Here is a 21,720-nt window from a genome sequence, read left to right as displayed (position 1 = left end):
AAGCGAGCAAGTCATGACTTCCTAAGTGATGCTCAATTGGGCTTATGTTATACATAGGCTTATTGGTTTTTTTTTTTTTGTTTCCAAAGGCAATTAGAACATAGAACAAGTCCTAATAGTGAGGTCTAAATTTTGGGAATGTACTTTGATTTCTGTGTAAGAAAAACATTGCTGCCATTAGCTGCTTGTTACTTTTTAGCGCTGCTCCTATTCTGTCTTTTTTCTGCAGTGCACCCACTTCAGGGGCTGGCCTTCATTGAGGAGAATTTTCAGTTGCCGCCTTCTCATCTCTTCTGCAAGTCGGCATCTTTTCTCCTTCGCTGCTCCTAACTATACTGCTTTTCTAAACTTAAATGAAAACCAACACAAGGCCAACGATAACAACGAACAAGTTAGCCCAAGTTTTCTTGTGTAGGCTTTCTCTGATCATCCTTAGGTTTTAGTTTGAATATTTTGGCTGCCTTTTGTTTTGCCTGTTGGCAGGAGAATGTAAAAAAGAAGTTTAACGGCTGTTATTTTGTATTTCCATGGCTCAATTACTTGCCTTGATCTCTGAAAATGCATGCTAACAATCTCCCCTACTTACGTGTGGGGAATGCTGGTTGAAGCATGCTGCCTAATGGGGTCTTAGTATGTAAAATAAATTTATTTTCTGTGTAGGGTGGATTAATCCTTGTTCTGAAAGATAATAACGATTATTATAAAGTCATAGTGGTAACTCTGACTTTGTTTTACGAGGGCAAAATGAATCAGTCCTCAGTCCCAGCAGACCTCATCAGGTTGTTTAGGAAACAGAAATAGATTCTCAAAACTGAATACAAAACGTTTCCATAAGTAGAAGATTAAATAACAATCTCGAAATGAACCTTTTACAGTTGGTAAATTGGTGTCAATTGCTGTTGGTGCTTTAGTGTGGTGGTATGAACTGCATGTACTATTGTGTAAAAAATACATTTTTGTTGCAAGCAAAATTAGATAGCAAATGCAGAACTCCTTTGAAGGCATGAAAATGCATTATGTATTATGCCATTCATGTAGTGACTTCCTTACCGAATCTTTGAGTGTCTGTTTGAGTATTTGCAAATAAATCTTTCAGGAAAGCTATCTCCAACAATTGCAGAGCAGTTTTGGTATCCTGGTGAACTAATCTCTCATGTTCCCTTCGAGGTCAGCTATCTAGCAGGATTTGGTCAGCAGCTGTCCAATATTAGATTCCCTTGAACATAAGATCGAACAACTAATTTTATTGTGGTCTTATTTACTATTACAGCGTGAAATGCTCGGATATATTTCCAATCTCCTTACTTTCTTGGGCTTCATTCCCAACTTATGGAGGGGAGCGATCGGTAGAAACACTTTGCCTTGCTCTGCCTCTGTTAGGTAGCCAAATTAAGATGTCTTTAACCTGAATTGCCTTTTCAAAAGTGTTTAGCATTTTTGTTCCTCTTTGCTGGTGCGTGCCTGTAGGTGAGCCAACAGCCTGCCAGACGGGATCCTGAGAAAACAGGCCACCTTGGGATGGGTGACGTGCCTGATTTGTTTAGTCTGACCCCGCAGTGCTCTAGTAGAGGGTATAAATACTAAATTAAAGGAGTAAATTGTAGTTTTAATAGCCATGAAATCACACCTTCTCTTTTTTCAGTTTCTTATCATTTTAGCCACTGCTGCAAAACTGTGAAGCCAGAGCCGCTTTGAAAAGCGAGCCATTTCAAACTCGGAGAAGACAGCATGTTTTCCCTGTTATCACCTGCTGTTGGAGCAGCTAGCCTGCCGTGATTGAAATTTTCCTCAAAAATCTGTTTGGTGGGGAGAGTCAGCAAGGAAAAACTCAAAATTAAAAAAAAAAAAAAGGGGAAGTTTGCCAAAATTATTTTTTTTTTTTGAAAGCAACCAAACCCAGAAATGTCTGCCAACAAGATTATTGTTTTAATAAGCTAGGCTACTATCTTGCCTGTAAACTTGCTGTGCATTTTGAACTGGGGAAGGGGCCAGATAGGCTTTGCTGTACGATAAAATTCAAGGTAACTTCCTTGTACGTTAATTAGCTCGCTCCGCTGCTTCACAGGAAACATCTGAAAAGTGTCTTTTTTAATAAAGTTCCTTCCAAGCTCATTATACAACGTAATCACCTTCAACCCACTAAGAACTTCAATTTGTACAGCATGTGCATTTGCACAAGCGTATAGCTGGAGGTGAAGGGTTGTGTTCTTCGTTTAGTCTTGTCTAAAGTGATTTGAGCCGTGATAATGTCATTGAAAGAATAGGGTTTAGGTGTTGTTGCACATCACCTCTTTTGAGGTCTGCTGTTTTTTCTTAATTGGTTGTGTCAAAAAAACGTTGTACGGTGTTTAATTTGACAGGATAAAGTTTAAGTGCTGATACGCATGTCTGCTATGGTAGAACTAAGTCTCTCAGGTGCACTAAATTTAATAATTTTGTTTGGAAATAAACCCTAGAAACTTCTAATTGAAGTTAACAGATTATTTTTAAAAAAACTATAGAAAGTTAACTGTCTTTAGGTAATACTAAATATTTGTAACTTTTGGTTAATGCTTATAAAAGTAACAGCCATACAACAATCTATTGTTGAAATTGTATTTGGAGATGTTCCTGTATAATCCCACATTTATTTTGCAATTCTTAATTGTCTCGATGTTGGGGCACGCTGCAGTTTGGTCAGACCAGAGGCTCCGCTATGTCACAGCACCCTGAAAGAACGCTTTCGCTTACTCCTTGTGACATGAAAGAAGGCAGTGTAAAATTAAGGAATATCCAGAACATGTGGATGAGGACAAAGTTTACTGGTTTCTCCTGTATCTGTGTAAAGTTTCCTTAAAATAACGTAGTGGTCCATGCTTCTGACTTTTGTAGCAGTTGAAATTTTAGAGTATGGGAACTCGGAGCAATGCATTTTAAAAATCTTCTGCAGCGAGTGGGACTTCAAAGTCTGAGCTTTCTACAACAGCCCTTTCAGTTTGACTTCTAAGGTATCTCCAGCGTATCATCCAGAGTGCCTTCCCAGGGAGAAGAAAGCTTTGTACCTCTCCTTCCACCTTTCTTTGCTACTCAAAACTAAATTTGAACTTAAGCTTGGTTTTAATACCTCTAGAAAAAAACTAACAGAAGAAGACGCTGTTTCTTAGTTTCAACCAAGATGTGTAAGTAGCAGGCTTTTATGTAGACATACTGGTTTCAATAGGTTCTATAACCTCACTCTTTTCCATTACTGCATGCTAGTTATTTAATAGATGTTCAAATAAAGCTGCTGCAAATAGGCCTTTTAGTTGACTTTTACCTCAATGGAGCTTTCTCTGCAGGTAGGAGAAAGCTTTGCAGCAGGAGCAGGTTAGAGATTGAAGATAATCTGGGAATGATTCAGAAATTAAGGCATTATTTCAGTGATTTGACAGCCTACAGGTTGGAAAATGGAAACGACTACAGGACTGGTAGCGAAAAAATGAATATATGTGAAAACTAAGATAGTTGGGGTGGAAATAAAGTTTTGAGTTTATTCCAGTCCTTCCAGCTCACGTATTAATCTCCCTCATAGAACAGGGGGAAGGTCTGACATACGAAATGACGAGTCTGGGCGGCATTGATAAAAACTGCAGCCTTGAAACTGCACGGAAGGCCAGTGGGTGTTTTGTTTGCCATCTGCTGAGGTTGACCCGGAAGGCTTCCAGAGCATGTACTTTCTCCAGTATTTTGACATCATATGAACTTGTTGAAACTCTGAAATGAAGTATAAGTAAGGATCGGGGCTTTTGTGGAAAATGGAATCAAATGAAATATGGTTTCATAGTAGAATTCAGTAGATTTTAGAGTTTGTGCCAAAATAACGTTCTGAAGTAAGCAGAAGGAAGGAGTGCCACTCAATCTGTTGGACTTTAGTGAACTGCACTTTCAGTTGGGTGTCATTCGATTTCATAGGAGCTGGAGAATGGAAAATACTACAGGTTTTGCAGCATGGTTAAGGCCAGGTTGAAGAGGAGACAATAGTAGGTTATGATAAAACAAGGGCTTCTTGGTTGTTGTAAGGTACTAATGGAGTTGCATGGACAATGTTCTTGGAACCAGTCTGTTATTAATATCTGTGAACTTGGAAGCGTAAGTGGTGTGTGCTGCGTATCAGCAAGTTTCATACCTAGGACATCATCAGAACAAGTGAGGATCAGAAACTAATCAGGAGAAACTGAATGATTTTGACAATAAGGGGGTGATTTAGGATGAAAATAAGCATGAATAGAAGACTGTGCACTTAAGGACTAAGAAAAAGAATTCTGCTTTTTTGTCAGAGAGGGCAGGTGGTTGGTTCACCACTTGGAAGGAAAAGATGCATTGGCAATAACAGGAATGTAGTGGGATGTAAAGGAGTGACATACTGAAATAGCCTTTGAAATAGCTGTGGATTGAAATAGCCTTTAATACCCGCCCTACCGATGATCCATGCAGATGTTAGTATGGGAATTGGATCGTATACTTTGATTTGCTTTTGGATTACTGAACAAAACAAACAAACAAGAGCCACAAAATGTTAGGTGTGTAAATAATAGAATTTAAGAATGGTGGATGCATTTATAAAGTTTGCTTGTACTTGTGGAACCTGTTTTCAGAGCTCTGCAGGAAGAATTTGTAGTGAAGCTGGGCTGATAACTGCTCACTGCTGGAATTTTGGATTCCTTTGAGGGGTACACGAAGCATTTGTCCCCAGGGAACCTCAAGAGCAAAGATAGTAAAAAGAGTGTTGTCTTGATGACACAGTCTGTTGGCTTCTTACAACAGAAGGGGCTGATAGGGGAAAAATGGAAGATAGCATGTTTCATCTTTAGTACCGAAATTTGGATAGAATAGGAGAAGCAGCAGCATGTCAAATTTCTATATCCTTTTAGTAGTTACTTAGCTATGGGCTAAAATGACTGAGTGTATACAGGTTTTAATTTAAAAAAATATGCCTGGAACAGAGAATATTAACACCAACTGCAGAGTTTCATTGTTTTCTTCTTTTCAGTCAGTGGTTTGTGTTCATTAGGAAAGCTGGGAAGGCAATTCCGAACAGGAGGCTTTATTCAGTAAATTCAGCCCTTCCGCTCTGGTAGGAAACAGGGACAAGCAGCCAGCAATTCTTGACAAGGTTTTATCCTAAACTTTTCTTATAGGTGCCTGAATAGGAATGAAAGACAATGGGTCAGATTATTTTAATAGCAAACCTGCTTGCCCCACAAAAGACTTGCTCCATCTCTGGCCTTCAGTGCAGAATTTTCCTTACTGTTAACAAACCAGGGTGTTGATCTCGACTATCTAAAATAAAACTGGTGTTGTGTTTAGTTTGGCTTCTAGCGTAGCTTCAATTCTCAGTTTACGAGAAGTAGAAGGGAGTTTTGTGGTGGGATGTGTGTGTGTGTACGTATGTGTGGTGGGGGTGGTTTTTTTCCTTCCCACACCCATCCTTGAGGAGGTTAGCTTCAGATTGTGATCTGTTTTAAGTCTTTTTCTCCCACCCTTTACCTCTTGTTAATTATGTCTTTCCATATTTCTGGAGTCATTTAAATGACTTTGAAAAATGTTTGGCTTAATTAGCTATTTTTCCCAGAATTCAATACATATTCTTCTGTGGGGAAGTTCTTGCCTCAAGGTGTTTTTAAGTTTAAAAAAAACCCAACAAACTAAACACTTTGGAAAAGTGAAGAAAACAAAAATCTTCAGTAGTTTTCTGCAGAAAGGAAGTGGTGTGAAAATTTCTCTGAGCTCAGTTAACCTTTTGGGTTCCAGTAGTTGGGAGGATTTTGACATTTGGCTTGTTTCATTGGAGAGAAATTGTCATTAGACCAAGAGACTGTTGGCTTCACACGATGGGTATTTGCCATTTTCACGGCCATCTATGCTGAGAGGCTGTCAAAAACAGGTGTCGCAGTCTGAGTTTTACATAGCAGTTCTTAATAGATGATTTTCTGCCGAGCTTTTCAGTCTGGGGGCAGCGCCATGGTCCCTTCCAGTGAAAGGAACTATATGGCTTCTTGTCAGTAAGGTGCTTATTAACAATGACTTGCACATGGGGCAGTAAGTCTACAGGAAGCCCCACTGAGGTTGGTGAAAATATGTATGGATTAAATATGTATTTAGTGCAGGCGGTGTGTGCACAATGTGTGTGTGACTGTGTTTGAGTTGCTTGAGAACGAAACAGAGATGAGGGAACAGAAAGTTCTGTGATGTAAAGACTGGTAGAAATACCCCTTCCTTAGGATAACAGGAAATTTGATATTTGCTGATGCCACTCAAAAACATCAGCTGGGAATTTAGGGTAATAATAATTCCATAATTCCAAATGCAGATGATTTAAATAACTTCCCTACAACCGATTTGATTTGTTATGGTGGGATCTGTACACCCAATGGCAGCTTTGGACCTGTTTCATATTCTGCATCATCTTGCTTGCTGCTTGCTTGCTTGTTGCTCGGTTCCTTATCTGGCTTTGCTCGCCCGTCTGAGGGACGGAATCACTAAAAGATGTCATGTCACCTCAAATCCTCATTCTGCCCATCTGTTTAATGCCTCGCTGTTTGATAGCTGCGAAGGGTTGCTGTTGAGTCTAGGTTGGCCTTAGCTAGCAATCGGTTTAAACCTTGCATACGGTCTTTACATTCGTGCAGAGAGGGTCCTGCACTTGGCCACAGTCTGACATTTAGAGCCCTTATACTGGAATTTAGTGGAAATTAGCTGGACTGCTACCCCAGCTTCCCAAGGTGTAGTGTATCCTACCGTCCAACAGCCTTACATATAAATTAAATCCAGTGCCAAGGATGGGAGTGGATATGCAGAGGTTGGGCAGGTGTACCATCACCGATCAACACATCAACCAACATGCCACATGGAATAAAGATAACGGAAACTTTTTAGATAATTAACAAGGTATAAAACCTGTTATAAGAAGTCAAGGTTGTATCCTCTTGTACAACAAAACATACTAAAGTGTTTTCTTCTTTTTAGTCCAAGTGGTAAGAAGTTCAGAAGCAAGCCTCAGTTGGCAAGATACCTGGGAAACACTGTTGATCTCAGCAGTTTTGACTTCAGAACGGGAAAGATGATGCCCAGTAAATTGCAGAAGAACAAACAGAGACTAAGGAATGATTCTCTCAATCAAAATAAGGTTTGTTAGTAAATACTGTGTTTAAGGATATCCTAAGAATTTCCTTTCCTGTAGTTCATTTAGCAATTTCTTTTCTGCTTAAAGCAGTCTGCTTCTAAGATGTACATGTATGTTTAATTATTAGTAGTGGTAGAGACGTAAATTTATAAATAGAAGGAATACTCTGCTACTACCAAGGAAATATCAAGGTGAGGTTAAGTGTGAATCCAAAGTTTGAGTAATTCAGGAGTTGGCTTGTGACTCAGAACCTCAGTGCTGGTCATCTACCTGAATGATATTCTTCTAAATGGGAAAAGTTAGGACTGTTGACACCAAGAGATTCTCCTGTGCAAGGCTTCAAATTGCTATGTTCATCTTCCTGTTCTGAGATGAAATAGTTCACATTTTTAACGTGTGCACTATATGCCAGGAAGCTTGTTTTCTGAGGCAAATGCATTTATCTGTCCGAATCTGGCTGGCTGTGTACAACTTAACCAGGCCGGGTGTTTTTAAGGTTGGGCCTTTCTCAATTCATCTGATTGTTCCCTTATTGTCTATTGCTTTTTGAACAACAGTGTATCCTTTTGAATACTGAAGAAAATGTGTGTAGTAGATGAAAAATAAAAGGCTGAAGCATACAGAAGTGAAATATAGCACACAGGGACATGACAAGGAAATTCAGCTGACTCTCAGATAATATGTTCCTGGACAAACTTTAGAAACCTCATACAACAGTTTGAAAGGATTTCTGTAACAACCTGCAATGTTTTCTTTTTGAAGTGTTTTTATTCTTCAGGATTTCGTAACTTACAGTAGCACATGAAAATACCTAACGAGTTATAGCTATGTCTTGTGCACTGATGTTTTTTGTCATCTGCCGTTTGTAATGTGTGAACCACACATTTCATGCTGATTTCTTTCATTGTTTGAAGCACGTGTTCAAATTATTTCATATTTTCTTCCCACAGACATAAGACTTTCAAATAATAGGACATTTGGGGGTAGTCCAAGGAAAGGTTTTGGTTAGCCTCTTTGCATGAGCAGAAATTACAAAATTTGGTATATAATGTCTGAATGAGTCTGTGCTCACTTGGCTTTCCCGGGATCTTAGATTACTTGAATGTTGCTCACGGTAGCTCTGTTAAATACACGATTAGAAATCAATGCCTTTTTTAGGTAAATACCATTTATTATAGCTAAGTGACTGAATGCGGAACTTGTGAGCTTTCAAGAGTCGCTGCACTATGCTTGCGATAGTTAACAATGGGATTTCAAATTATTCCTGAAGTTTGTTTTCTTCCACAGACACTGAAAGAGAATAGTTGTGGCCGTCTTCTCCTCCGCCTTGCAGCTGGGGTCCATAAAAGACAGACTTGCCTAGGCAAGTTTGTGTATAAACTTGCTCATGTTTTATGGGTTGTTTGTTTTCGTACAAACAGTTTACCGCAAATGTTTCTAAATTCTTTGGCTCCCCTTGTGTTTCAAGAAGGAATATCAAAATATACTTGAGTCTTCTTTCTGGGACGTGTCTAGGCAGTGAGATTTATGCAGCTGGTGGATGGAAATTCTCTCTTGCCGTACTTCTAACCTTCGAGATTCTCGTCACTAGCAGATGAGATCTCAATGTCAGGATTGACATACTAATGCCACCTGGCGTAAAATGGAACTGAGGATAATATATGCTAATGAATGCTCTCCATTTTGTGATGGTAATGCACAACAGCGTACACGACACGGAAATAGTCTAGGAAAATCCTTATCTCTGATCTTCGCCTTCTGCATTCTTACTGCCCTTTCGGTATTGGCAATAAAGGTATATATTTGATAGATGTACTTACTTTAGAGCCGCAGGAGGAGTTTTTCTTCAGCCTGTACTGATCTTGCCACTGTTTTCTCTGTAAACATTTTTACCTTTCACTTGCAAATGAAGTCGCTTTATTTATATGAAGTGCTTTTGGAGAGAGAATGAAATCAGGAATACGATTGAATATGGATCCAGTAGATACAGCATACTGCTCTGCTTACAAAAATATGCTTATCAATTCTTTCTCTTGAAAAGAAAACATAATAGAGAGTGCTGGTTAAACGTGCTGGCTGGTTATAAGTGTCTCCTTAGGTTAAAGGATGGATTAGGTTAATGGAAATACATTGCTGAGTTTTTATAACATTTTTATGTCCGGGGCACATTGATGCTTCTGGAAATACATGTCAGTGGACTGAAATTCTTTTGGAAACCATTGTGGGAGGATAAAATACTCCTAATGAGTAAAAATAAGCAGAGAACGTTGATATTTCTGCTGTCTGATACATTGCTATAGTTCCCAGAGTAGGAAGAGATTTTGTTTCATGATAACAGTCAAGCAATGGAAAAGCCCAAAGTATGTCTGTGTTTCTGAAGGCTAAAGTTTTGTAGGTGTGCCTAAAAGTGAATATTCTGAGCTTAATCGCCATCTGAAACGAAGTAATCTGTGGCTGACCATGTGAAATATGTAGATAGTGTCTTGGTCGTGAGGATCTTTGTTACTTATTTCTATTAGGATGTACTTGAAGCTTTTCCTTTGTCATGGATAAATCTTATGTATGGCTGGCTTATGATTTGTTGTGAAAAAGAATTTCTCGGAATATGAGTCGCCTCCTGTTAAAATATGGTAATTTTTTTCCCTGTACATCTGAAGATCTGCAGGTGCTGGAGATGGGTGAGCTTTGCAAGTTTCTGTACTAAAGAGTTTATATCTGTTGTTTAAAACTCAGTGCCGCAAATGAGAGACTGTTTATTTAGGATGAGATCAGAAAGGCCAGATGTGACTATGATTAGAAAGGAAATAAAGTAGGAAAGTAGGAAGGTTGTAATTACAGTACTTAGGAATTGATCTGTTCTTAGTGTAAACAGTTTATCCTATTTTCTAGTATGGAGCCTTGATAAAAAGTATATGGGATATCCACTGCTTGAACCTGTATTTCCTGCATAGTTTGTAACTCATCAGAGTTTCACTTTAATTCTGGGGGCCATATCATTAATATAGCTGAATTTTCTTAAGTTCGCACACTGCCTGAAGGAATCTCCCTTTTTATTTTTCTAAGTTTAACGGATTTATGTTTTAACTTCTCTTTAAGGCCAAAAGGAACCTGTAAATATTTTTCGTGAACTTGAAATGAAGACCTTTGTTCTAGAAATGTTTGCTAAACCAGATTTTTCATATGGCAGATGGCTCTGTAATATTGGTTTTCTCAGTTTTAATAGCTATTTCACCACTAATACTGATGCTACTGCCCAGAATGCCCTGGGGGCACGGACTTCAAAGCGTCAAGTAGTACTTTGAACGTAATGTCACAAGATCAGGGGATGCGAAGCTTGTAGGATAGGCAAGGTCTATCAGGGTTCTGGACTGAATTAAGTTACGTGGTTTGAGGAGAGCTCGTTGTCAAAACACTTTGTGCAAATATAAGTACAGGCGATTACTGTCTAGCTCTGGTTGGTGATTCTGTGCTCATCAGAGATGCTTTCATTATATATGAAAAAGTCTAACGTTGGGCTTACTATTGTCATCATCGGGGGGAAAAAAAATTTGAGCCCATAACCAGTATCCATCAAAGTATCTGAAAGTATTTTTCTAGCGTACTGGGTCTTCCTGGGTGAAACATTAGGAGAAGACTGATGTCTAGATTTACTTATAAGCTTAGATTCTCACTTTTGCTTTGTATAAAAAGGTCTGATGACTTCCGTGCTAACTGAACGGTAATTTCTCTGGTTGGTTAAAGCTATGAAGTGTCATCAGGCAGAAGTACTCGTGCCCTGTTGCCGTTTGCTCTGACCACAGAAACCCTGGTCCCAGTTAGACGAGCATCAACAGTGTGTTAGGGATGGAGCCAAAGGTGGAGATCTCTGAAGGTCTGCTGCTTTGCCCATTGGAAAGCAGTAACATTGCAAGACATGGAGACTAGTTAGTTTCTGGCTGTAAGTTTATAAACCACAAATGAATGAATTTCTGAAGAAAACTTCCATTGGGATTTGTGATTTTAGCCTTATTATATTTTAAAGAGTTAACTGCTACCTGGAAATGATGAAGAAAAGGGACACATAAAATAACGAGGTATATTTAAAGGAGTGGTAGGAATAGAGACTTGTGATCAGAATTGCTCCCATTGAAAAGAATCAGTTTCTAGAACTCTTTCAGAATTCACCTGTATGTTCTAGCCTTTTTCTTCTGTTGGTCTGGAAAGCTGTTTTTGTTCTTATGGGAGCATGTGCAAACGAGTATTAAGCAAGGATTCCCAAAATGCTACGGCGCTAATTTATAAAATGAGTGTATGGATAGAGTCATACTGTTGAATAGCTAAGAATATGCATAGTGCTCTTGATAGATCACCTTCTTTACCATCATTTAGATTATCTTGAGATGCCTAGATAAATATGAAGCGCTATTCTTATGTTTCTTCCTATCAATTACATTCCTTAGAATTACGTGGAGGAATTCCTTTTTTTTTTTTTTCTACCAGGAAGGATCTAATAGTGCCATGTCATCCTGGAGAGGTTATAGAAAGAGGCTCTTCCCTTGCCTCTCCCCCGACCCAACAGAAGTATCGAGCAGTTGGATAGGAGCAGCCAATATAATAACCACTGTAGTGTGTAAGGATGTATTTTGGGATTAAGTGGCTTGCCTGCAGAGTGGTCTTCATGATGAAGATTACTTTCTCTGGAGTGCGGAGATGATACTCTCTTTATTGCTGGTTTATAGATTACGCACTGTACACGCATAGGAAGAATGACTTCACACTCAGTTGCTCCTCAGCCATCCCCCTTGCAGTAACAGAGGTGTGCTAAAATACAGGACGTTCTGATGATGGAGGAACTACCCTGTCAGATTGCTCTAGCAAAGCTCCAAAAGGAGGGATACGTACTTTTAAAATAAGAATTTAATCTGAGACAGATGCAGTGAAGAGATGGCTTATTACGTAATAAGCCTAAGCCCTTTCGCGATATTTTTAATTTCATTTTTATGCAGATCATTAGAGAATATCTATAGTCAGTATTCTAGCTTTCAGCATCTGGAATTCCAGAGTGTTCAGTTTAGGAACAAACAATTTGTAAAGAAACATGTGCTCAAGGGTTCTTAACACAGCCTCTTTTGTGAAGTCACGTTGTCCAGATCGTATAATCTAAATATGGAGGACTTGAAGATTGAGATTTAATTCCCTTTTCTAAGCCCAAGAGTTTGCATTTTCTCACAAAATTAGGAGTCTAAGTAAATCCTAATGAAAACTTTTTTATCGTCATCCTTGGATGGATTCTAATATCGGTGTTCATTGTGTAACTTCGGAGCTATGATCTCACAGCCAGTTATAAAGCTTCTGAGATCTGAAATACCGCATAATAACTTTTTTTCTTCCTTTTGAAGAAAGTAGAGGTAAGCTTTTAAAAAGTAAAAGCTTAACCATTTTCCTTTGTGGGAAATTAGATACGGCAATTAACGTATTGAAGCGCTTAGCACTCTCCTGCAAAATAGAGAACACGCTGTTTGGTACGCGTTCATTGGGAAAATGTGTATTTAAAATAAACAAAAATGTTTGTTTTAAGTATCTGTCTTGTGTGGATATAATCAGTTCACAAACCTGATAAAAACTAACTTTGTCAAAAGACTTGCTCAAGTTGATACAGTTTTAGATTCTTTCCAGAATAAATTCCTGCACTTAAGAATTGTTTGACGTAGGAATTGCTTAGGAAATTTGTGACCAAAGTTATGTAGGAAGTTGCTGTCCTTTAAGCCTTGGAACTCTATAAACTATTTGCTACAAACATATTTTCATGAAGCTTTGGAGATTTCATTTTGACATCCGGTTGTGAAGCCGTCTTTTTTCAGAATGAACAATTAACATACATTTTAACAAAAGAAAAGATGAACTTTCAAGCGGTTTGATTCTTCCCAAGAAGGTGAAAATGTGTGGAGCCAGTTAAGTGTTATATCTGTTTTTCTTTACAATGGATGACTCTAAAGGTTAGTTAAGAACAGCATTTAAGGGAAATCTTTACTCCAAAAAAAGCCTCCTTCTTTTGCACATCAGTAGAAGAGGGTGAATCCAAGTTTTGCATAAGTTTGGTTAAGTCACTTTTTTTCTTTTTTTAACAGGGAAAACCAGACTTAAATACAACTTTACCAATCAGGCAAACTGCATCAATTTTCAAGCAACCAGTCACCAAAGTTACCAATCATCCTAGTAACAAAGTAAGATCTGATCCCCAGCGAGTGACGGAGCAGCCGCGACAGGTAAGAATTAAATCTGTTTCCATTGTTACTGCTCAGAAAGCTGAAACAGTGTTCTTGTTTTCAGCTGGCTTCAATTACAGATGAGAATTCCTATCTTGAAGGTTACTTATAGACATGTGTGCAATACATACAATTCTAAAAAAAATACAGAAATAACAGTCAGTTCATATTGAGATTAATATTTCTTATTCCAAAACTTCATTCATATTTGATTACCACATTCCTCTTGAAATTCAGATGTACGCCGTACTGCTGCAATTGGGTATCAAATGTAAATTTTCATGTTCAGCTTCTTAATAGAAGTTTCTATAAAATACGCAGTTCTCATCAAGAAGTAATACTTCTCTTTTATATAGAAGAACTTTGTGCAAAATCAATAAAAATTTGTATTTTAAATCCCTCTTTTTTCACTCTGCTATAAATACAAACCACAGTAACATAAACTCATCTTACACAAGTTCTCCTTTGGCTGCTTTTCTTTATATCAATGACAGATCACTGGTTCACACAATCCTTTTTTGTTTGGTTTGGGTTTTTTTTAATGGGGAGGAGGCAGCTGAGAAGAAATGGAGATCTAGTTAATGAACGAACGATCGGCTAGATAGTGTAGTGTATATTGGATTGAGGTATTGTTTTTAAGTCTGCCTTGTATTTTTTGAGTCACAGCATTACTACCATCAAATTGAAACACCTTAATCTATCTTAGGAGTGCAGAGGTGAGAAGAAAATGCAGAGGCATGTTCAAATTTGTGTACGCTCGTATGTCACTAACTTTTAACCACATTTCCTTTGAAACTCAAGCTGTCTCTAATATTGCACTTTCAAACATCTTGAATGCTGTTCTTGTAAGAAATAACATAAGGAATTTAGACTCTGCATCCTCTAAATTCAGGTGAGAAAGAAAAAGAAGAAATATCGAGCCGTATTGGATCCTCTTGTTGAGATGTCTTTTAGCAAGATTTGAAGGCCTCAGCTAACCTCACTGTTGGTCCCGTGAAGTTCAACAGGGGCCATGTAAGTGTATCACGTTCAGATCTAAAAGATGCATAATTGCATGTGTCTGTTGATTCTCTTCACATTCTTTGGGTTTTCCTTGTGAACTACTACACTCTGGTGTCAGCAGTTTCCTTTTGGTCCTGTCTGCTGGAGCAGTAATAATCCCCAAAGCATATGAAAGTTATGGCACCTTTGTGGCAAGAGAAATGGATGTCTGGCAATTCATATCTTGATGGATTCCAAACCCTTTCACGCTTGCCTATTTCCTCCCTTTTTTTCTTTCTTCCAGAATCTTTTCTTCAAATAGACGGTAACTGAAATCTTTAGGAATGCATCCCTTGTCTTTTGAGAATGACTATCCAGTGAAGATTTGCAGAATAGGCTATTTTCAAACATAGCCGAGTTAAATCTTTGCCTCCTTAAGAAAGGTTCTAACAGATTAAGCTGTAGCAAGGTCTTTGAGAATATATCATCTGCTGATCTCTGTGTCAGCATTCTTTTTCAATCAAATTCTTTTCTCCTTGCTTGCAACAGTATATCTTTGGAAGAGGCCGCTTTAAACACTGTTCTCATTCTGTATTGCCATACTTCATTTGGAAGAAACACTAGCTCTGTTTGCATTAAATGTGGAATAGTAAATCTCACATATCTAACAGCAAAGCAAATCTTGGTGTGTCTTTCCCTTGCTTTTCTCCAAGCTAGAATGCTGCTTTGAGCTGTCTCCTGCTTTGTCATCGTTCTGAGTAATGGTGATTGACAGAGGTGGGGGACTTGGGAAAAGGAGAGATTGTTACAGTTGTTTTCACTGAAAATTTGAGTGAGTTTTCAGTAAAATTTTCATTAAAAAATCTGGAACAAAGCAATTTAATGTAGGTAGTATGCTGTTGGTTGCTGGAGAATCTTAAGCAAATCGACAGCTTTCATAAACAATTTGCAACGATCCGGTTTCTTTACGCACAGATTTCCATCACTCAATTATCGATATCTCTTTGGTGTTAGTAACCAAGAGCATGGAGGAACTCCAGTCATTGATCATGTGGGCACCCTATATATACATACATATCTGTCACTCGAGATGCGATTGTTGGACAAACGTAGCCTTGCAAATGTGTTTGAATTCTCTTCCCCTCCAGTTAAAGCCTGTAGTTGCCTTACATAAAAAATCCCTACATGTGTCACTGTCTTCTCCTTCTCTGACACTCAGGTGTGCAAACATTCCTCTACATGGACTGTAAATATATCAGTGTTGGCTATTCAAGTGAATGCTGCAACACTGACTGTACTGCCTATTTGTATATAAAGCTTATTCAGTTACCACTTCCAGTGTCATTCCTCCCTGGTTCTTCAATCCTTGGCCCAAATCCCTTACGGGATTTTTGCTTCGGTAGTTCTAGATAGCCAGCTCTGAAAGCTTTATGTGCTTCTATCTATTGTACCTCCCTTTTCAAAAGACAGTCGAACCAGAATTCCCTGAAAATTCTCTTTGGCCTGCCTCCTTACGTAGAGATCAAAATCAATGAGTAGTGTAGCTCCTTTGGCAGTCAGTAGTTTTTTTCATGACCTGAGAGGGAGAAGACGTGCTTATTGGTGTTGGCAGGGAAGATGTTTGGCAGCGGCTCTTCTTTAAGCAGTAAACCCTGTGGTAGTTCTTGGAAAGATAAACTAATAACAGCTTGCCTATGATCTTCATATAGGTAAATCTGTCAATTAGAGCAGCGGAGCTTTGTGGCAACTGCTGGGTCCGTATATTCAGCTTGCTGGTTCATTCCACACAGGTGACACAAGGTTGTCTTAAGCCTTTTTCAAGCAACAGCTCTGCAAGACAGCATCTTAAAGCCATTCACAGCCATTCTTAAAGGTATTATAGATTAGTGATTATCAGAGTGGAGAACTTCACCCAAGAGAAAATGGAAATGTTCTGGAGAACCCTGGAAGTGGGCAGTGTCAGAACTTGAGCTGTGTGTGTATGCAGGCATGCTCTGCAGGGTCTTCTAGTACTCACTAGACTTCTCTTAACTATGAGTCTTCTTCCTCTGTGTGGCTTTTCAAATACCGGTACCAGTCAATCCATGAAGATTTCTTGAATTCTTCATATCTAATCAAATTATAGGAGTATCTGTAAGTTCCTAAATAGCAAATCTCCTAGCCTCCATTGCATCTTTCTTCAAAGTGCTTTACTGTCTCTTTTTGAAGTATCAACCTGCTCAAAATATTTTGACTCTCCATAACTTTAATTAGGGCAGGTTTTCTTATTATTTCGGTGGCTTTGGGTTTCTTTCCCTTGCAGAGTCTACTGATAAACTGGTGTAAGAAAAGGAATCCTGAAAGATTGCTAGTGGGCCCTGCAAGGAAGAAAAAAAACCAAACCCAAACCCCCTTGGTTTAGCCTCCTCTCCACTGTTAGACTTAGTACGTTTTGATAAGGTACGATACATTCTTGATTAATTTAAGGGTAGTGGTTTGGATTTTAAAAAGTCAGATGAGCATTGCTGAAATTGAAACTGGACTTAGTGATGAATCAAAAAATCATGCAGCTGTATCTGTCATCTTACTCTTAAGTGGTGTTGAGTATTTTCTTAAAATCCCTTTTTTTCTCCCTCATTCGTATTTAGCGAAAAAGCCACTAGATGTAGCAGTACTTCAGGGCACGTTAATGCTCCACTTCTGCTTCTGGATTTGAGTATTCCTCAAGGAGAAGAGTGAATGTGAAGCAGAGGAAGTCCTGTAACTATCCAAAACTATTATAGGCAGTAAATCTTTTATGTAATCACTTAAACTGGAGTTAATTGCCTGTCAGGTGTTCTGTACCTAACTGGATCAACAGGAATGGTGCTGCAAATCAAACTTCTTTCTTACAGATCGTTGCCTTTTGTACCTTGGTGCCTCCAAAAGGTCCAGGTCTGTGTCCTGCGTAGAGCACTTACCTGCTTCTTCCTGTGTTAGAGCCTCTTGGTTCACGCTGTTCCACGCTTATTAACCTTTTACAGGGTTGCATACAAAACTCACTCTTTTACCTCTGTGTCCCAAATGTACCTGAGGTGTTGCTTTGGGAGAGGTTTGACTCCTGAGGACCCACTGATCACTAGTTAATTCTGATGTACGCTGTTGGTTGTGGTGGTAGAGATATTTGAAACCATACTAGTAAAGCTGATGTTTATGTAAGCGGTAATCATAATGCTGAATTTGCAAAGCGTTGACCTCCGGATCTTCCTGATACCTGTGGCTAATAACGTTCCATGAACATACCTCGAGTGTTTAAAAGAGGGCTATCCTTCTTTTCAAAGCTCATTTTGAGAAAATCAGGTAGTCGGTGTTACGTGATCTGATTCCTCTAGTTCTGTGGCAGACAACCGCCTTTAAAAACCACCTTAGGACAAATCTGAGTCTATTTTCTTTTTAAAAACACCTTAGGATAAACCTGATGTATTTACTTATAACATCATCTATCTGTAGGCCAGAAGTACTCTTTAAAATTGATTTGAAAGTCTCTTTTATACTTACTGTCACATATTTTTGCAGTGGATTGTATTGTAATGGATTATTGAATAGGATTATATATGAAAAATTAAATCTGACCGTAGTCACTTTTTGGCATAAGATATATGCAGTCTAAAAAGCCTAATTCATGAGAAAAATTGCAGGATGTCATTTTATGTATGTCTTCTTGTGAGCGGTTCTTAACAAGAAAGACACGTTTAGTTCTTAGCACTTTGTATTTTGTCAAATAGATGTGATTTTCTTTCCTGTGGATCAACTTAAAGGATAGGGTTGGAAATCTTCAGCTTCTTGGTTAATATCTGTTAGAATTACCAAAAAGAGGGATGGAAGGAACCCAATGAGATTAAGTTTCATCTCCCTCTCCCGGGCAACTAAAGGAATGCTGAAATTTTGATTGGCTGCAGCAGAGCCGAGCAACTCAGCAACTGGATCTAAAAAGAGGAAAGAAGTTTCCCTGATTTCTGGAGAAATTCTCATTCCTTTCAAATTATTCCGTGGAGGCTTTGAAAAGATGTCTCTTTAATCATATTTCCTCATTTAACCGCCTGTAATGTCAATCACTTGAGCAGTTTCCCAAATGGTAACTGGCATTCTGGTCTCACCTATGTTTTAAGATGTTTTAAAGGCTAACAAAATTGCAGGCTGCCTGTGTCTGCAGTACAGTATAGATACGTTGACTGTATTTTATGTACAGACTTAAAAATCAGTCACCCTCCGAGCGTATGTGCTTTCATTTTAAAAATAACAGAATTGGAATGGTTTCCTTTCCAGCAAAAATTTCCTGTAGGCTTCCATTGCTTGAGCAACTGCAAATTGACTTCTATTTAGCTAAGGAAAAGGAGCAGCTCATAATATGTTTGTATTTGGTGGCTCTTGCAATAGAGAGGCTAATCTATCATTTCTTTGTTGTCTGAATGAGAAATAATAGTTGCTTAGGAGATTGTGTTTTTTACAGAGATTACGGGTTAGATTATAATTCACCATTAGTCACAAAGAGCTTTTCTTGGACAAGAAACAATTATGGAGGAAGCAATATTTTATAATTCTCCAAACAAAGAACTGCAGAAGCACAGCTGTAGTACAGCTCTGCCATTATGGAGTCGCGGAACAACAAGGAAGTGAAAATCCTGCTCCACCCTGGGGACTTTGGCGTTGCATTCCTCTGCTGCCTCCTCTGCCACAGGAAAAAACCCAGGGCTGCCCTTAGGATAGTAAGTTTGAGCGATAAGGGATACGTTTCTTGCTCGGCAGGAGGTTATTGCGTAACAGGTCACTTTTGGCATAATGCATATTGATTAATTTCCTGGTAAATGGAGCACTTGGCTGCTGGGTCTTTCTGAATCTAGAACGTTCAAACCATCAGTAAATGAAGGACCTGGGTTTTAGGCTCTCTTCAGTGTGTGTTCACTAACCACTACTTCAAACAAAACTGCGATAAAGCCATTTTTCATCCTCCAACAAGATGAATACCCATAACTGACTGATGAATCCTCGGAGTGGTTATTCATTTTGCATTAGTAATGAAACAGGACATCAAAACAATGATGAATCTTGAAATCCGGTTCTTCTCTCATTCCTTCCTATCCTGGTCCCGTCAGGATTCTCACTACTGAATAGCAGGGTCTCATCTTTGCTAATACTTCTTTCCTGGAGGCACGAATCTTGCTTTTCTGGCTGCACTGGTGCGTTCTCAGCAGGAGGAAGGAAGACTGGAACCTATCAGCCTGCCCTGCGCTTCAGGGATTACGGTACTCTCCAGGGAACTCAAGCTGAGAAAAGCCCACAATCTGGATAACTCACTCCATTTTCCAAGGAAACCTCTAATTGTGTGGTAAAGTAAGGTTATTATGCAGAAGGTGGCCTCTGTGGCTGGCAGTCATTTATGGAATGGGAGTAGCTGCACTGCGTGAAGGGCTGTTGCTTGTTTTCTGAAGCCCGGGTGGCTTTGGGCAGGAGACAAATGCCAAGGGGACAATCTGCCTAGGCCATGGCCTACGGATGCTGATGCCTAACTCAAACTAAACGGGATTCTTATGAGTTGCTCCTAATTTTGGTGCCTGATTCTCTGCTTAGCGGAACACAAAGCCTGTGAACCTGAGTTTTATTTTCTCTTTTTCTGTTCCCGCTCTCACTAATGGTGAGAGGGTTGCAAGTTAAATAATGTAAGCTATTTTTAGGGCAGATACTCTGCACGTCGAGACTTGCGTGATCTTTTTGAATGCGTATTCCGTTGCTGCGGAATGGTTGCGTCTTCATCATGTAAATGGAGTAACAGAAAAGCTTTTTCTGAATTTCTATCAGCAGCTTCCTTCCCTCTCTCTCTCTCTGTCCCTTAATAACTATTCCTGGTGCAGCTGGTAGGGAAATACTTGTCCAGGACTGATCTGGCTCAGAATCTTCAGTAGGATGCAGGAAAAAATAACAGGGGTTCAGAGGGGACTCGTAAGTTCAAGCTTCATAATAAAACTCAAGGAATGCGATTCATATCTGAGCAAAAAAATTAGTAAGTGTGACTTGTGAGATCTGGGGAGATGAAAATTTGGACCACCAGCATTGTCATTTGCAAATAACTGTATATAATGGTGCTGGAAGCTTTGTGCGGGGAATATGCTTCGCTTCAGTCTTGTTTTAACAGGTGTGTCTAAGTGCCAAGTGCTTTTTTTTCTACCTGACATTGGCCTCAAAGCCATCTGAGGGGTTGATAGTCGTGTGGACTTTGCCCTGTGTTTGCAGTCGGTGCTTAAAGAGCTGAGCGGGTGCTGGTGTCGGAAGCTCCACCTTCTCGATATTGCACTACGCTTTCCAAATCTTCTGAGCTTTCATATGGGTTAGTTGTCCTTCTTCAAGAACCTCTCTCTCCTACACAGGACCAAACTGTTCTCCTGATTACTCATTCCCTCTGTGGTGTGTACTGAGCTGATTTGAGTGGGAAACTGAAGAATCAAAAGCCAGAAATATTTGATTGTAGCTGGTGCTGTATTTGCTGCTGTAGACCCAATTAATTTTATCCTGCATGAAGAGAGGCTGTGCTTGTGTTTAGCTGTAGCATAAAAACATGGCTCGGATTTGGAGTTGGTGGCCCTTTTGTTTATTTCTAAAAGTCGACGAAATGCAGAAGGGGAACAAAGGGTGAATTCTTTTAACAGCGGAAAACATGAATAAGCTTTGTAGAGGCTTTATCAAGATGGGAAGCTAACCTCGTGATGAAATGTTGAATTGATAGGATTTTACTTTGACTTCATTTATCTGAATCCTAATATTCCTGTTCAAATTTGGCTAGTGAGTTGCTGGGTTTGCCCTTGTGACGAAGGATTTCTTTAGCGTTCTAGACAGCTTTAAGGCGCTGCCATTTCATCCCCAGAGCCATAAGGACTGCTACAAGGCATCGAGAGTGCTTTCTTGGGGTGGGGGCTTGGCAATAGTGGCAAACAGCAGGAGCGAATGGCTGGGGCTACTAGATATTTACCATTTAACAGGGTAAAAGAGGCGCCTTGATGCTCAACTAACCATGTAGCTCAAACCTGGGTTGGAATGTTGAAAATGAATTCTAGTTACAAGCGAGGAGTCAGTTTACTGGAAGCATTTGAAGTTGAAGTAGCTCTAGTAAAATGAGGCGCAAGTGGAATGGGTATTTTCAAAAAGCTGTTAAATCACAGAGATGTCAAGAACATGTGAAATGTAGTTCACAAAAAAACTGAAGAGCTTGCTTAGGTGATCCTGTGGGGGTTTTCTAAGCCACTTAGGTCTAAACTCGGTTACAAATGTGTCCTGTGGTCCAGAGAAGAGCACTAAAATAAGTAGATCTCTATAAAATGGCATACTAATCTCTCAGGCAATACC

At 39.2% G+C, this 21,720-nt stretch overlaps 1 protein-coding gene across 1 annotated transcript in view; it reads left to right on the top strand.

Moving 5' to 3' along the window:
* Positions 1-21,720, top strand: part of MBD2 (methyl-CpG binding domain protein 2) — a 38,648-nt gene that overhangs the window by 5,424 nt on the left and 11,504 nt on the right. Inside the window, exons 2-3 of the mRNA XM_063320096.1 lie at positions 6,985-7,144; positions 13,249-13,386. Coding sequence (XP_063176166.1) covers positions 6,985-7,144; positions 13,249-13,386 — 298 coding nt within the window. The remainder of the gene's footprint in view (positions 1-6,984; positions 7,145-13,248; positions 13,387-21,720) is intronic.

Source organism: Chroicocephalus ridibundus, chromosome Z, assembly GCF_963924245.1.
Source record: "Chroicocephalus ridibundus chromosome Z, bChrRid1.1, whole genome shotgun sequence".
In the NCBI taxonomy this organism is placed as follows: Eukaryota; Metazoa; Chordata; class Aves; order Charadriiformes; family Laridae; genus Chroicocephalus; species Chroicocephalus ridibundus.
Note: the sequence above shows the minus strand (reverse complement) of the source record. Positions and strands in the feature narration are given on the sequence as shown.